This window comes from Garra rufa, chromosome 1 (assembly GCF_049309525.1).
Source record: "Garra rufa chromosome 1, GarRuf1.0, whole genome shotgun sequence".
NCBI classification, from domain to species: Eukaryota; Metazoa; Chordata; class Actinopteri; order Cypriniformes; family Cyprinidae; genus Garra; species Garra rufa.
The window spans coordinates 44,930,800-44,947,885 of NC_133361.1; the positions used below are offsets into that span (position 1 = coordinate 44,930,800).

General features: G+C 37.2%; 1 protein-coding gene and 1 pseudogene across 2 annotated transcripts; one reads left to right on the forward strand and one right to left on the reverse strand.

Moving 5' to 3' along the window:
* Positions 1-5,540, forward strand: c1h17orf75 (chromosome 1 C17orf75 homolog). 2 transcript variants are annotated; one of them, XM_073833235.1, is made up of 10 exons: positions 1-322; positions 765-839; positions 1,165-1,290; positions 1,965-2,093; positions 2,787-2,844; positions 2,978-3,097; positions 3,207-3,271; positions 3,348-3,487; positions 3,577-3,680; positions 4,442-5,540. In XM_073833235.1, the coding sequence occupies exons 1-10, from the start codon at positions 174-176 to the stop codon at positions 4,658-4,660; spliced, it is 1,185 nt and encodes a 394-aa protein (XP_073689336.1). In that variant the 5' UTR covers positions 1-173; the 3' UTR covers positions 4,661-5,540. The 2 variants fall into 2 exon arrangements, with proteins under 2 accessions (XP_073689336.1, XP_073689337.1); XM_073833236.1 differs by lacking the exon at positions 765-839.
* Positions 5,541-5,818: 278 nt separating this feature from the next.
* Positions 5,819-12,779, reverse strand: LOC141319210 (sterile alpha motif domain-containing protein 9-like; annotated as a pseudogene).
* Positions 12,780-17,086: the final 4,307 nt, after the last annotated feature.

Consider the following 17,086-nt stretch of genomic DNA (forward strand, 5'->3'; position numbering starts at 1 on the left):
TCGCTGTCACTATTATGACTTTTGCTAAATGTCACGTAGCATTTAAATTGATTTTTAAACATAGTTAAAATAGTTACACGGCTTTAATGCATTACACGCTATTAGTTATCTAAATAGCACGCAATCCGTTGCAGATATCAGTGTCGCACGTCTTCTTTTGGCTCTGCAGAGACATGTTTACATCCCAGACCTCTTCCTTCCAGGAGTCCATAGACGTGGATGAAAGAGATGCAGACTTCGACAACGAAGAGATCGCCGGATATAGCCAGAAAATACAACAGATTAACAGCTACTATGCCATATACTACTACCAGAACACAAGGTACAATGGTTTCCACTTGTAAATCATTGCATGATATAACGTTATGTTAAGGAAGCTTTCCAAATGCAGGGTACTTTGCAAAGTGCAAACGTTAGTTGTTTAAGGAATATTTTGCACATATTAAAGAGTTTATGAGATGCAAGCATGCATAGTTAGGTCTAGCTAGTCTTCTGCATTTTTCTAGGTTTATGTGGTAAAACTAACGATTCATCTGCTTATAATCTTGCATGACATTGAAGATCAAACCAGGAATATCTTTATTTGAAGCATGGATCATAAGAGTGGGTTAGCCCTATGAAATCATGTGACTGTATCCTGGATGAGTTACATAATATATGGACACCGTAAGACACCATACATGGCCATGTAGGCCAGTGGAAACCTCGGAGATCTTAACATATTAATGCTTGTGAGGCATTAAATGCATTATCAAACTACCCAGATCTGAGGCTTCTGGAGAAAGTGTGGCCTGGAGCCAGAGGAGATCAGACTCAACTACAAGTCAGGAAGACTTTAGGTAAAAAAAAAAAAAAAAAAAAAGGTCCATCCATCATCTTTCAGTCATTGCAGTCCCGTGGCTTTCAGTGTTGTGATGGAAGAGAAAAAAAGAAACAATCAGGATTCTGCATCTGGCTTTTCATCATGTTGGCTTGCTCCCATCACCCATAACCATTGAACTAATCTGTCTAACGTCAAACTGTGTATTTCTGTTGGTTTGTATCTCTGCTAGGTGCCGCTGGTGATTCTGTGAACGTCATTGCTTCATTGCTTATCTGTCCGCTTGTTCACCATGTCCTTCCTTGTTGATATTCTAGTTTAACACACATTTTTCACTTTTAAAGTCTTACACTGCTGGACGCCAGCTTGCCACCTGAGGCTGAGCCAGAACTACGAAGCTACATCTCCCGCAGGCTGAGCAAGGGCGCTTTGCTTGGGGGTATGGGTAACATTGCCACTGTGGAGCTAAGGTACATCATACCAGTGTTGTTATTGGTAAAAGATTAGTTAAATCCTGAATTAATATTTACTGATATTGACAATTTACTCACCCCTATGTCATCCAAGATGTTCATTACTTCTTTTTTTCTGTTGTAAAAAAATTAAGGTCTTGAGGAAAACATGTCAGGTTTTTTCTACATATAGTGGACTTTAATGGGGCTCAATGGGTTGAAAGTCCAAACTGTTTCAAAGGGCTTTACACAATCCCATCTGAGGAATAAGGGTCTTATTTAGTGAAAACATCTGTCATTTTCTAAAAAAAACCTTTAACCTTTAACCCACTGATCCACATTGAAGTCCACTATATAGAGAGAAATGTTTTCCTCAAAAACCTTAATTTCTTTTCAACTGTAGAAAGAAAGACATGAACATCTTGGGTGACAAAGGGGTGGGTAAATTATCAGGAAATTTGAATTCTGGAGTAGATTAATCCTTTAAAATCCCCCTATGGTGAAAATCATGTTTTGCTTAAAGACAAACCATGTGCAAAAAAGTTAACACTAATATTTAGCATTTTCTTCTTAACACTGCAGTTTACCAAAAACTGTGTTTTGAAAATAAATGTCCAAACCATATCTCATTATTATTCACAAATATTCATTATAATCTGTCTTAACTGATTCAATGTGTGTTTGTGTTCAAGCATCCCTGAGCAAGCGGTGGGCTGTTACTGCTGTTTGCTGGAGCAGGAGAAATCTCCAGAACAGCCTGAGGCCGATGGCAACGGCTGGGTGGTGTGTCTACTCGGAGGATCAGAGAAGGGCCTGAATCTATATCCTTGAACCACAAATGACTCACTTTTAATTTTATCGCTGTATTTAAACATGTTGCTCTCTTAATAGGATATTTAATGGATTAGTTCACTTCCAGAATAATTTTTTTTTAGATAATTTACTCACCCCTATGTCATACAAGATGTTCAAGTCTTTCTTTCTTCAGTCGAAAAGAAAGAAAGGTTTTTGAGGAAAACATTCCAGGATTTTTTTCCATACTTCAAGGGGAGCCAATCGGTTGAAAGTCCAAATTGCCGTTTCAATGCAGATTCAAAGGGCTCTACATGACTCAGTGTTTACAAAGCGAACATGCAAAGAAAGTTAAATGCCCAAAAAAAAGGTAAAACAATGATGTTAGATGATTTTGAAGTTAGAGAAGAAAATGAGATGGAGTTTTTCACCCTACCCTACCTTTTTGAACCAAAGTACACAGACAAAGAACTAACCGCACATGACATTTCCAACATGATTACAAAGAGCCCTTTGAAGCTGCACTGAAACTGCAATTTGGACCTTCAACCTGCTAATCCCCATTGAAATCCACTATATGGCGAAAAATCCTGGAATGTTTTCCTCAAAAATCTTAATTTCTTTCTGACTGAAGAAAGAAAGACATGAACATCTTGGATGACATAGGATGAGTAAATTATCAGTGAACTATTCCTAAACACATTTTCTTTAACCCTACAAACATTTAGAATTGAGCTGGACAAGTACGTCCAGGGTCTGCAAGGCTGTTTGACTCCAGAGGTGAGGACCATTTTTGCCACTGACAATGGAAATAATGTTAGAATCTGTCTAGTTTTTTGAAGTTATATCTGCTAGCACACTGCTTACTATATATACATTTGCTGTAAATATTGTTGGGAACCTCTGGCTACAGATGCAGAATTTGGAGACAGAAGTCATGCCCTACCTGAACCGCTGGTATGAAGAGTCAGTTATGCACATTCACAGAGTGGTTCAGATGTTGCAGGCAAACGTTGGATACCTTCTGCATGCTGTAAGAAACCACTGCTGTCTATATCCGATATGCTTTATAAAGTCAGTTTGAAAGCAGAAATATACTGTACTGTATTATATAAAATGGAAAATGAACTACTCTGCTGCAGGCTTTGAGTCACAAGCTTGTCGAGGTCACAGGGGTAGATGAGAAGACAAAAGCAGACGTAGCAAGGTAAGCAAAACAAATACCTACAGCATTTTTGTAGTTTATACACTGATATTGCAACTTGATTAATTCTCTTGATTAGATTTATCAAAGCCGCAAGCCTGCAGGGTCTAGTTCAGGAAGACACCACTACAGCCTCGCTCTGTAAGGCCATTTCAGAGGACTCTCACACCAGTCTGATCATCGACTGCTCAACCAGCCCACCTACACTCACTAATGAAGGTCAGCCGCAGCAGCATCACGTCCACTAAATGTACTTGCTCCTTTCGTAAATGTCTTATTTTGATAACGTTGTGTTGGTATCTCTGCAGTCAGTAACCGGTTCTGCGATGACTGGATCCAGGCCTTCCTCAATGCTGCGGAACGCTTTAACCCTTTCCTTCTCCGTCAAATCCTGGAGAACTTTAAACTTAAGGTTAATAATAGTAACCTGATATCCTTCCTGACAATATATTTTACATTTAACAACCTATATTAAAAAGTGTTAACTTAAAGGGATAGCTCACCCAAAAATGTACTCACCCACAAGCAGTCCTAGGTGTGACTTTCTTTTTTCAGATGAATACAGTCGGAGTTATATTAAAATGTTCTGGCTCTTCCAAGCTTTATAATGGCAGTGAATGGCTGCTGAGATTTTGAAGTATAATCAAGTGCATCCATCCATCCATCATAAAAAAGTGCTCCACATGGTTCTGGAGGTTTAATAAAGACCTCCTGAAGCCATTTGATGTGTGCTGTGTAAGAAAAAACATCCATATTTAAAACTTTATAAACCATAATCTTGCATCACTTAATTTCAGGAGGCCTTTATTAACCTTCTGGAGCCGTGTGGACTACTTTTTTATGATGGATGGATGCACTTTTTTTCGCTTTAAAATCTGCATCACTACCCACTGCCATTATAAAGCTTGTAAGAGCCAGGACATTATTTAATATAACTCTGTGTTCATCTGAAAGAAAGAAAAAAGTCAATACACATAGAATGGCTTGAGGGTAAGTAAATCAATAGGTCCTTTTTTATTTCAGGTTAACTATCCCTTTAAATGTTAAAAAAGTATAATTCTTAAATTAACAAAAAGTCTTTTCTGTATAGTAACAAACCTGATTTTGGTCACATTCTGAATGCCAGTTCATCATTTCAGCTGTCTTCAACATGCACAATGTTTCTCCATGCAGGCTATCCAGGACATGAACAACCTGAAGCGCTTTATCCGTCAGGCTGAAATGAGCCACTACGCTCTGTTCCGCTGCTGTCTGTTCCTGCAGAGCTGTGGAAACGGAGATGTGCTGCTGCAGAACGCACGGGCCGAGCACAGCAGCCTCCCTGAGGCCTGTGGCATCATTAATGTGCTGGAGGAGTTCCTCGGGGAGAATGCACAGGGTACGGTGTACTGACACCACCGTGTTTCATACACTCACCTCTCTGAGACCACCTGGGAAGCAGCTGCCCAGAATTCCTATTTAACAACCATTATAGCAGTTTGGTTTGCATTTTAAGCAACTTAAACTTGAATTGAAAACACTAAGTATCATCCTTTGAGTGAGTATTGGTTCAGCAGCAAATATTATGCTATGATGTGCTGCTGTGTGTTGATTTGGGTGCTTAAAAATGAATTAAATAGATCCTTTAAAAGCAACCAATGAAAAATTGATGTGTGATCAAACTTTATTTAATGAATTTTTCTGAATAATGTGAATAACACAATACTGTTTATATGTGACATCTTATTTTAGGATGTACTCTCTGTTGCAGTCATTGTTTTGAAGATGTGTGATTTTCTTTTTAAACAGACAGTCCTGTAGATTTACTGAAATAGCAAAAAGCTAGTCACATAATCATGAAGCTCTGCACAAGCCAGTAGCCTATTAACACTCTTCTGATCTACTATACTCTGACCTGCATTGCCCGTTGTTTATATTTTGTTATGATAAAGTGCTAAATTTGGTAATATTCTATTATTTTTTTTTTACTATAAATAGTTTGATTTATGTTCTTGTTTGGTATTATAGATTTTTTTCTTACCAAAGACAAAACTTCCTGATAATCATAAAATTGGATGTATATTTAATGGTTAAAAATAACAGAATTGTGAGAAACATATCCCTTAAAAATCATGTATATATTGATCCAGCTGTAAATGGTGATAATATGTAAACCTATCCTAATTTATGGTTTAACTTCTTAATCAAGTTTGACATGACTGTACTGTGAATAATTTGTTCCAGGAACATTTCATTTGTGTGAACTTGTAACAAATTAAAGAAATATTCGACACTTTGTGCATTGACTGTTTATATATTTAAACTTGGCATGGTTGTAATTTGTATTCTATTGTAATTAATCCTGCTACTTATGCTTTAAATATCTCATGGCGATGAAACAGATTAAATAAACGGAAAATAATCATAATCTACTTGTAAAACACCCATAGTGTTTTCTAATGTAGCCTTTATATAGCTGTAGGTTAGTTGCAGATTATTACCACAAGAGGGCAATGCATCGGTGCTGGGGCCGGTGTTATTTTAACAAACCAGATCAAGTAAGAGGCTTGGTTGGAATGCACAATTGTTTTTATTTCTATACATATATTACATATAATTTATTTCTATACGTAAACCATGTGCAGTGTAACACAGGACAACACAGAATTTAAAATTGCCATTGTAAAAATAATAATTATTATGCATATTTTATGCACGACTGTTTCTAAAATGTAGATTTATATATACAGTCCCTTGCAAAAGCATTCTCCGCAGGGCACTGTAGATAAAGTACATTGAATTTAACTAAAAGTCACCACCCAAATAATGAAACTTTTTTTTTTTTTGCTTATCTGCATTTTTGACTAATATCCCTAAATAACGACAATAGGCCTACATCTTGTAGTTATTTAAAGTTAGTTAAATACCTACAAAGTGAAAAGTGTATACACCACTGCAATTTTTGATTCTACATGAAGATTTTTAACATTAAACAATACTGCATCAAAAGCACACAATTTTGATATACAAATCAAATGAATCCAGGTGCATATTCTGTACACATAATTTACATCATACAGCTCTCTTACGATGATACAATGATTCAATTGCTATGTTTGAATGTATGTTATCAACTCATCTTTTGGGAAACTCTCAATTGCATTTTTAAGCATGGTTTCACTCTGCCACCTTGATGTCAAAAGCTACCACTCCATGAAGAGAAAACCCTAGATAGAAGGTCACATTCTCATTTGAATTTGGCAAGGAGGCAGAAAAAAGTGGAATGACTCTGATGTTGCTTTGGTCAGATACCCAAACAAACAGATTTCCATTTTCAGTGTATCCAGTAACCCGTTTAAGCAGTCGAACAACATCTGGGTTTGTCCACACTTCACCACCTTGCCATTTGAGACGTCTCTCACTGAGGGTTCCCTTGCAGTATTCTTCAATTGTGGTCTTGTGCACAATTTTATTGAGACCCCTTGCTTTCCCAAGGAAGAAGTGGGTGAAAATCCTGCCTTTTCTTGAGGCAGCAGATTTCATCTCTGAATATCTGTGAAGTGCTTTTATTGCATTCGATACAACATCACTTCTTGTATTGGAGGGCTGTTTGCCCATAGAGTCCTCTGGCCAAAATAAGAGTGAAATGAGCAGGTATGCAGTATCTGGTAAGGCAGTTCTCTTTTCACTGCAAAACGGCCTGCTGAGATTTTGAAGTTCTTCAATGGAAAGAAGTTTTCCAGATCCAGGTGAAGCACAGGAGAGCGCTATCTGACAGAAGATGAAGTTTATGAGCTCTGTCTGGTCAAGATCCTTTTTTAGGTCTGCTGGAAAAAGGCTAATTATTTTCTCAAGCTTTGTTCCAGCTCTGTTCTTTTTTTTAATCAGACAGCAGGTAAAGGATTGTTGTAACGTTGCCACCTCCAAGATGGAAAGTTTTCATTTGTCTCATAAATGGGGAAACTGTGTTTGTATCAACAGACTCATCCTCTTGAACATCATGAAAGAATAGCTTGGCATAGACCGCACTTTTCCTGAGGAGCCATTTTCTTGGATTATTTATTGTTTCAGGCTCTCCTTCATCCAACTCCTCCTCTTCCTCTGAAATGAAATTCTGAAAGTGAGAAAGATCATCAGAAATACATTCCAGGGCAATTCTGATGCGGGTTTTCATTCCTTTTAAAAGGCCATGAAACTTTAGCCAAGGTTTCTGTACTTCCTCTGGTATGTAGTCAGTGAGCAGGTAATCCATCAACCTCCTCTTTCCCTCTTTGGTAGAAAAAATGTCTAGATTTGACAGAAGCTCAAGCAATCGGCATCCAATATCAACTTCTCCAAAATAAGAATTATTCAGGCAGACCATCTGGGACTGAGGGCAATTTTCAGACTGTCTAAAAGTATCGATTCCTTTAAAAGCAGTGTCAATGATGTCACTGATGTCCTCTGGTTGAATATCAGCATTTTTGTCACATATGGCATCATGTTTGCTGTAGAACCACTTTTTGTATACCTGTCCCAGTGTGTCAAGTATGAATATATCCTGTGAAAGATGAGACTTGGCTATTTTAGCCCAAGTTTCTGCTTCCACAAACCTTTTGTTTTCATAAAGCAGTCGTGCAAGCTGTTGAGCAACAAATGCATCCTGATCAAAACGGGTGTAAGCCACATTTAAAAGGTCAATGGCTTTTTCCAAATCTCCTTTCTGAACGTGCTCTATTAAAGGGGAAAACAAACTCTTTTTTTTATCTCCCTTTCTTTTTTTGGTGCGTTTGATAAACAGATCTTTGACAAACTTTCTGAAGTCATCCCTTCCAAATCTGTGGTCAAACAGCACTTTGTTCTGAAGGAGACTCATTGCTATTTTACTTTGGCTCTGATAGCTGGAGAGCTGCTCCAGGATCTCCTTAGCGATCAAATGATGAATTATTCTCACAGAGGAGATATGGGTTTCACTAGATTTTAGCTGTATGAAAAAAAACCTAGCCTGCTGGCTTAAGGAATTTTCAAATGTTTGGTGTCGAATTTCGTCAATCCATGGTTCGGCCGATTTATCAAATTTGTCAAAGTGGATTCCTAAACCTAGGAATGCCTCACAGTGGGATACAGACAGGTATGAATTCTCAATGTGGCTGTTTAGTAGTGCAACAAATTTGATCAACTGTGTCTGAAGAGATAAGTGATCAATTTCCTTCAGCAGGTTTTCAACACAGTCTGTGATGTAAGACTGTTCAAACTCTTCACTCATGAGCACAAAAGTAAGTATAAATTCTGGTTCAAACTTCAGCTTAAGACTCTCTGCTTTCTTTGAGAAAAGCTTCTTTTCTGCTGGTGATAGTTTGTGTGTAACTCCGACTGTGCGCAAAGGCAAGGCTTTGCACATCCTTTCTGGATCAAGAGACCTTTTACAGCAGAGAATGATGAAACACAGTTTGGATGGACTTATTTTCATCGTTGTGACTGCATTGCTTAACTCTCGTCTGAGGTCATCCTGATAGTCTGCATTGCAATCCTCCAGCAGCAAAAGCACAGGTAAACATGCATTCTTGTCAACCTCTTTGAAATTCCAAAGTTTTACGGCATGTTCACAGACAATTGTGGCCTGGTATGACTGCTTAACAACAGCACATCGCATTTTTTTCCTCCAGTTCCAGAGGATCTGTCGAGCCACTGTGCTTCCTCCACTACCAGGTTCATGATATATGTTGATATTTTCAATGGATCGTTTTAATGAGTCGGCCCGCTCAAGGTCTTCCAACATTTTGTTAATTTCTGCATATGCATCACGCTTGATGACTTCCCCACACAGGTTTCTGTCAGCCAGCCACAAATTCATCCAATTCATTTTTCCCCCTTGATAAAAGTACTGTTCAGTTTTCTGTATGTCCTCTTGCTCCATTACATTTACATTTGTTTCATCACATTGGTTAGCATGGACTACTTCCAAGGAGATCATACTATCTTCATCCACAGTTTTCAAAAAACACACTCCATTGTTTGACACAGGTAAACACCTTGCGGCCCGATGACAGGTGAGCTGAATGCTTTGAACTGTAGCATCTACATGACTCATTGGCATACCGACAACACTGATTTGTTCAAGTATGTCTAATGTGCAAGACACTTGTGCAAGGCTTGACCATTTATTATAATTCTCCCGTGACTCTGAGATGATGACTATGTCCTCATGGCCGCTCATTTCTGCATAGAATTCATGAAAGGTGTCAACAAGAGGTTGTTCAACATCAGACGAGAGTATGAAAAGCACCACAAATGATCTTTTAGGGAGAATTTCATTGCAGATAACAGATATAGCTCTTTTTAACAGTTTCTTCTTGTTTTTGATCCAGGTTTTTTCATCACAAGGACTCTCCCCTCCCATGTAATCACTTCGACCATTGCAGAAAATCCAGCTTTTTCTGTCAAAGAGCTGTAACTTCTTGATAAAGTCAACGGTGTTCTCCCTTTGATCATAATCACGCAGAAAGTGAAGGTTTACCGCATGGTGTTCTTGATAATTGTGACAAAGTCCAGATGATTTGGAGTCAGGGTCATAATCAAAAACACAAAAAATATTCATTTGGGTGAGGAACTTGATGTTTTGCAGGTTTTCTCGATCAAATCTGTTTGACACAATAATGTACCGCAATGTTTTGTCCATATTTTTCTTCCCATGTGTCAGAAGGACAGAAAGTTTTCTTCCTAAATCCTCTTTAGAATGCATCTGTGTCTGATTCTGGTTGCTTTCTTCCCATTCTCTCCTTTGGTCAAGGTCTTTGAGAGCTTGAATGAAACTGACAAGTTCATCCTCAGTAATGCGTGGTGTATTAGGTCCGACTCTTTGATAATAAGCCTTTTGCTCGTATTCAACTTTATTGGTTTTCTCATTGAACTTTGGAACTTTGGCACCATACAGATTACCCCTCACAATGCTGACCACTGGAACTACGTCGACTTCTACAATCCAGTTTTGGGTCTGACGGTCTTTGTCAATTACTGGGATGAATTTTGGGGGCTTGATACACTTTCTGGCATCAGAGTGCTGTGTTGGAAAACAATTTTCAATGTAGTCTAAAGCATCTTCAAAGATCTCTTTGTCTTCAATGGGAATTCCGATTATCTCTCCATGTTTGTATGATGTTTTTGTCTTGTCCATGACCCCAAAGTGGATTGTGCCATTTGCACGCATATTCATGCACGCACATGCAAATCGAATGACTTCACTAGCAAATTTGATCTTTAGCTTTCTTGGTTCTAATTTACAGGCATTTTCCAGTGATTTATACTCATGGCATGGAGTGATCAGATCGTCTATGTCTGTTCCTGTCTCTTGTGGAAGTATGGCATGTTTTATGTAATTGAAGTGTTCATCATTATTATTAAATTTCCGATACTTACTTTGTGGCAAAGACACAGATGTTTCACAAGTATCATTTGTTGAAAGGGGTTGTTCAGGATGTGTGAAATCACTGGAAGAGACAACTTCATGTTTTGCTTCTTCTCTGTTTTCTCCTTTCTTTTTAATGGTTTTTGACTTGTCCGGTTTTAACAGTTCATCTCTTTTACTCAGCAAGAGCTGAATTTGGCCACCTTTCAGACCAAGATTTTTTAAGTATGATTCACTAATATTTAGAAGAACAGGTCCTGTTACCTCTTCTTCCTTAAGTTTCTGTATGTGCTCTGGTTTAATCCCAGTGGCCTGTAACCATGAGCTGACGTGGTCTTCATTCCAGTCTGAACATGGTATAGAACTGTAGTCTAGAAAGGTAATTCATTTAATCAGCTTAAAAATACCACATAAATTGAAAAAAAAAAAAAATATTTACAGTATGAATTTAAAGAATGTGCACATCCTAAAATCACTTAAACAGATGCTCATCATTTTGACCACAAATGGGCCTAAGCAGGCATGTCTAATTAACAGTATGCACAAATGTACTTTTTGAAAGGGTCTGTCTGTAAAGTAAATAATCTTCAGAAATTATATGTGGGTTTGGAAATCTGGTTCTCACCAGAAAATGTACATGCAATTTGTTATAAAGGACAATATTACAATTTATTCTAAATTGCTAAGAATTGGGTTAATTAAGAATTTCTTAATACTCACCCATTCTGTCAGAAATATTCAAGAAGCATATTTCAAAGTTTTGGTGTCATCAATGCTACAACAAAGAAAAATATTCTATTTATCTTGTACTTGTATTGAAAGGTTATAAACACCATTAAAACATGTATAGTTTGATCAAAGTCCAATGACCACATTTCCTGTAAACTGAATCAGCCTCCTCTTACTTGTTCAATGTTCACTCACACTCCTGTCTAACTGAAAATGAACTGTGAACATCACTATATTTAGAATTTATATTTTGTGTGTTTATCTTCTGTGTTCCAATAAAGTGATTCAAATATCAACATTAGCAAAGAGTCATTACAAATACTCAGCCTGCTGTAAAAAGAATAGTTCACCCAAAGCAAACTGAATGAAGAATGCAAATTTAAAGTTCAACAAGATAACTGTTTTTTATTCCATCATAGGGAACAAACCTAACATTTTGTTTGCTTTGAACAGCATTATTTGTGAAAGGTGCGTCTATAGCATGTGACTGAGCAAAGTACAGTTTTCTGTGTTACTCGAGGGAGTGTTTTGAGGGACAAACAAAATGTTCATAGAAAACAACTTCAGTTGTGTACACAGAATGGTTACAGTAAAATATGACTTGATTTAGATCATGCTTCTTAAAGTGTACATCATATGACCATATCACTAATGTGTATATGGAGGAACATGGTAAATAACATTTGTAATGTTCTGATGTTCTGGTCATAGCTGTCAGATATAATCAGTGCCATTTTAATGAAGAACAAAATTTAATATGAACAAAACCTGAACAGTCATAGTCATTTTTCTGTGATTTAATAGACATATTTGACATAGACGTACAACTTGAAAGAAGTTCAACCAGTAGAAGCAATAACCTGCTTTGCAACACATAAAACAACATTTTTCAATTATATATTCATTAAAAATAATTATAAAAATCTAAAATTATAACATTATGACAAATTAAATCCGTAACACACTGCATTCTCAAAAAATATCTGGCTAGTTTACTAAGGGAAAAGTGAAAACAACACACTTACATACAAACTTTCAAACGACTGAACACATCTACATAATGTTCTTCAGCTCGGCAAGTGGATATGTCCCACACAAAGACGTGCATAGAACTGAGACAAACAATAGAACTGAGAGAAACTCAACCTACCCTTTTTAGGGGCGGGTATTAACTAAAGGTGAAGCAATTAAACAGGTGAACAGTACACTTCATAATTTCTAGTTTCTTGTGTTTCAAACCGACGTGTTGTTTTTTTGTAACAATTTTTTTAATTGAACCAAATTTCACATCTAAATCTAAAACACTTTAAAGAAGCACAAAAATGTATTTACAATGTATCTGTTTGTACATGTATATGATATGTTTGTTTGTTACCTTGTATCAGAGAAAGTAAGGAAAGATATCAAACAATAATGTAATAATATTGCCATTTTCAGCAATGGAAAATTATTTTCTAATTACATTTTCATACTTTTAAAAAATATATTTCATACTTTATTTTAATTTTGATTATTAACTTTAGAAATGATTTATTAAATGACATCTAACCAATTTTCAATTTTCTTGCAATTTGCGCTGTAGATAGGGGAAATGTATTTTATTTTGAAATTATAATGATGATTTTAAAAAAGTAAAACTGAATAAAATGAGAGGAAATAGCGATTATCCGTTGACTAAGTAATTGAAAAAAAAAAAGAATAAATTTGCCTTGTGAAATTGTGACAACCTGACTTTACTAAAATTACATGTATTTTGAATTATGACAAATAATTATAGGCATTACACTCCACAGTAAACATATTTACTCACTGTTCTTAAATAAGTGATCACAGTTTAGATACAAAACTGACTTATCATGAAGTTAAGATTTACTGCAACAACAAACATTTATCAATATCTCAGTCTTGCTCACTGTGACCCATGAGGGTCAAGGAGGAGCAGGTTTGACCCAGGCAGCAGATTCACTGTCCAAACAGGCTATCATGTCATTCAGAAGACCACCACTCTCAGGTCTCTCACTACTGCTCTGAGATTCTGCAAATAAGAAAACACACATCCACCGATTTGTTAGGTACATTACATTTTCAGGTAGCTACATAATACGTTAAACTGACCTAGTTATTACTCCAGACACATACAGTGGTGTGAAAAAATGTTGGCCCCCTTCCTGATTTTTAATTTTTTTGCATGTTTGTCACACTTTAATGTTTCAGATCATCAACACTTTTTCACACAGGTCCATGTGGGTTTGGAATTTGTTTTCCCTTCATGAAAAACCCTTCATTTAAAAACTGCATGTTGTGTTCACTTGTGTTATCTTTGATTCATTTTTTAATTTGTTTGATGATTAAAACAACATTAAAGTGTGACAAACATACAAAAAATAAATAAATAAATCATGAAGGGGGCCAACAATTTTTCACTGTTTTTACCACTGCAAATATCCTATACTCTCTATGCACTAGAGCAGGGAAGGGCAACTTCGATAGCGACGAGGGCCAGCATTTTTACTTCTTTATACCAAGGGGATAGATTACTAATCCACACACATTTTACAGCATCTTACTCAATTTCCTTTTTATTGAAAGAAATAAAAGTATAGTTAATGTAATTTTTAATAAAGTTGTGCAGTTATTCTAGTTCTGAAGGGAAACTTTGTCGTCAGTTAACAGCAATATTACCCTAACAAGCCAACATGTCAAATGCATTGCCTGTAAATTTGTAATGAATAAATGTACAGAGGTCTTATTTTTTATTAGTGGCCTACAGAACATTCTCAAAACAACCTAAGAGGACAGTTAAAAAGGGCTTGTTAAAATAAAATAAAAAAAAGTTATTCCATATGGTATCATAATATAAGTGGGTATGCAGGATTTTTCATATAAATATATCTTAGTGACTTAATTGTTTTAGATTTTTATAATGCATTAGCATAAAAAGTAGCAAACACAGCAAATGGGCTTATTAAAAATGCAAATTCGTTCTCTGCCAGCAGGTTTCGCTTTCTGAGCGGCAAAAATAGGCTACAGCAGTTTCCTCGGAGGCCGCAGTAAACAAAGCAGAAGGCGCATTTTGCAAAACAAATTTCTGTCATGCGTTTTGCAAAAAGGTTTTGTTGACTATGCATTTTACCTTCGAAAACTGAGGCAAATGCAACTCTGGCATCCCCGTTGTTTGTGCACAGTGGAGTGATGGCGATTTAAATAAAAAATACAGATTTCTAAACAATCCAAATATATAGGTATTCCATTGAACTCGGTAAAAAGATCATCTGTTTACCATCTTGACTGAAAAATACTGTTTCCTAGTCAGTGTTTCGTTTATTATTTGCCAATTGTAGTGAATATTTACATTAGAGTGAACGTTAGAGTCCTACTATGCTGTAGTTAAAATGGTGAGCGACTGGAGCGACCTCTCCTGTTTGGAGATAGTAATAACATCATAAACTGAAAGGAATCTTTACGTTACTTACTTTTCAAATGTTTTAAAAATAATCATTCGAGTCTAATATGATCCAGCGGGCCTTACTAAAAGACACTGCGGGCTGCCAGTTGCCCATCCCTGCACTAAAGTAAACACCAATAGAAATGCTTACACTCTATCTGTAATTTTCAATGTCTTACCAATTCTATGTTCAGTCAATTTCCTAATCACAGGGTTTGGGAAATCATAGATGCTATCAGTCACTTCTGTAAATGGAGAACAATTACAGAACACTGTGTTGAATATATCAACTTTTACAGTTTAAATTTATAATGTGATTGGGTGAAGACTTTGGCCTACCATGCTCTCCCTCAATGGTTGACCATTTAGAAGGGGGAGTGTCATAGATGGCTTCATCAGCAGCTGCAATATATGCAATATTTTGAAGTGAATCAGTATTATATAGTAAGCAAAGCAAACCCAGATGCAGACATGTAAACATACAGTGGCTTGCAAAAGTATTCGGCCCCCTTGAACTTTTCCACATTTTGTCACATTGCAGCCACAAACATGAATCAATTTTATTGGAATTCCACGTGAAAGACCAATACAAAGTGGTGTACAAGTGAGAAGTGGAACGAAAATCCTACATGATTCCAAACATTTTTTACAGATAAACAACTGAAAAGTGGGGTGTGCGTAATTATTCAGCCCCCTTTGGTCTGAGTGCAGTCAGTTGCCCATAGACATTGCCTGATGAGTGCTAATGACTAAATAGAGCGAACCTGTGTGTAATCTAATGTCAGTACAAATACAGCTGCCCTGTGACGGCCTCAGAGGTTGTCTAAGAGAATATTGGGAGCAACAACACCATGAAGTCCAAAGAACACGACAGGTCAGGGATAAAGTTATTGAGAAATTTAAAGCAGGCTTAGGCTACAAAAAGATTTCCCAAGCCTTGAACATCCCACGGAGCACTGTTCAAGCGATCATTCAGAAATGGAAGGAGTATGGCACAACTGTAAACCTACCAAGACAAGGCCGTCCACCTAAATGCACAGGCCGAACAAGGAGAGCGCTGATCAGAAATGCAGCCAAGAGGCCCATGGTGACTCTGGACGAGCTGAAGAGATCTACAGCTCAGGTGGGGGAATCTGTCCATAGGACAACTATTAGTCGTGCATTGCACAAAGTTGGCCTTTATGGAAGAGTGGCAAGAAGAAAGCCATTGTTAAAAGAAAACCATAAGAAGTCCCGTTTGCAGTTTGCAACAAGCCATGTGGGGGACACAGCAAACATGTGGAAGAAGGTGCTCTGGTCAGATGAGTCCAAAATGGAACTTTTTGGCCAAAATGCAAAACGCTATGTGTGGTGAGAAAAATAACACTGCACATCACTCTGAACACACCATCCCCAATGTCAAATATGGTGGTGGCAGCATCATGTTCTGGGGGTGCTTCTCTTCAGCAGGGACAGGGAAGCTGGTCAGAGTTGATGGGAAGATGGATGGAGCCAAATACAGGGCAATCTTGGAAGAAAACCTCTTGGAGTCTGCAAAAGACTTGAGACTGGGGCGGAGGTTCACCTTCCAGCAGGACAACGACCCTAAACATAAAGCCAGGGCAACAATGGAATGGTTTAAAACAAAACATATCCATGTCTTAGAATGGCCCAGTCAAAGTCCAGATCTAAATCCAATCGAGAATCTGTGGCAAGATCTGAAAACTGCTGTTCACAAATGCTGTCCATCTAATCTGACTGAGCTGGAGCTGTTTTGCAAAGAAGAATGGCAAGAATTTCAGTCTCTAGATGTGCAAAGCTGGTAGAGACATACCCTAAAAGACTGGCAGCTGTAATTGCAGCAAAAGGTGGTTCTACAAAGTATTGACTCAGGGGGCTGAATAATTACGCACACCCCACTTTTCAGTTCTTTATTTGTAAAAAATGTTTGGAATCATGTATGATTTTCGTTCCACTTCTCACGTGTACACCACTTTGTATTGGTCTTTCACGGGGAATTCCAATAAAAATGATTCATGTTTGTGGCTGAAATGTGACAAAATGTGGAAAAGTTCAAGGGGGCCGAATACTTTTGCAAGCCACTGTACTATGTTAATATAGCCTACCATAATATATTTAAAAAAGCATTCCCGAAAAAGATCATTATACACACCTTTTCGAGATGGTAAAACATCGTAGTCATTGTCTGTCAGTAAAAACTCCTCAGTACTTTGCTCTATTTCATTGTCTGTGTGCAAGCTGTCTTGTGTCTCATCAGCAACTGAGGACAAAAATTGTAAGA

Coding starts and splice junctions, on each gene's coding strand:
- c1h17orf75 (XM_073833235.1), top strand. CDS start 174: ATGTTTACATCCCAGACCTCTTCCTTCCAGGAGTCCATAGACGTGGAT. Junction 3,098..3,206: donor TTGGATACCTTCTGCATGCT/GTAAGAAACCAC, acceptor ACTCTGCTGCAG/GCTTTGAGTCACAAGCTTGT. Junction 3,681..4,441: donor TGGAGAACTTTAAACTTAAG/GTTAATAATAGT, acceptor TTCTCCATGCAG/GCTATCCAGGACATGAACAA.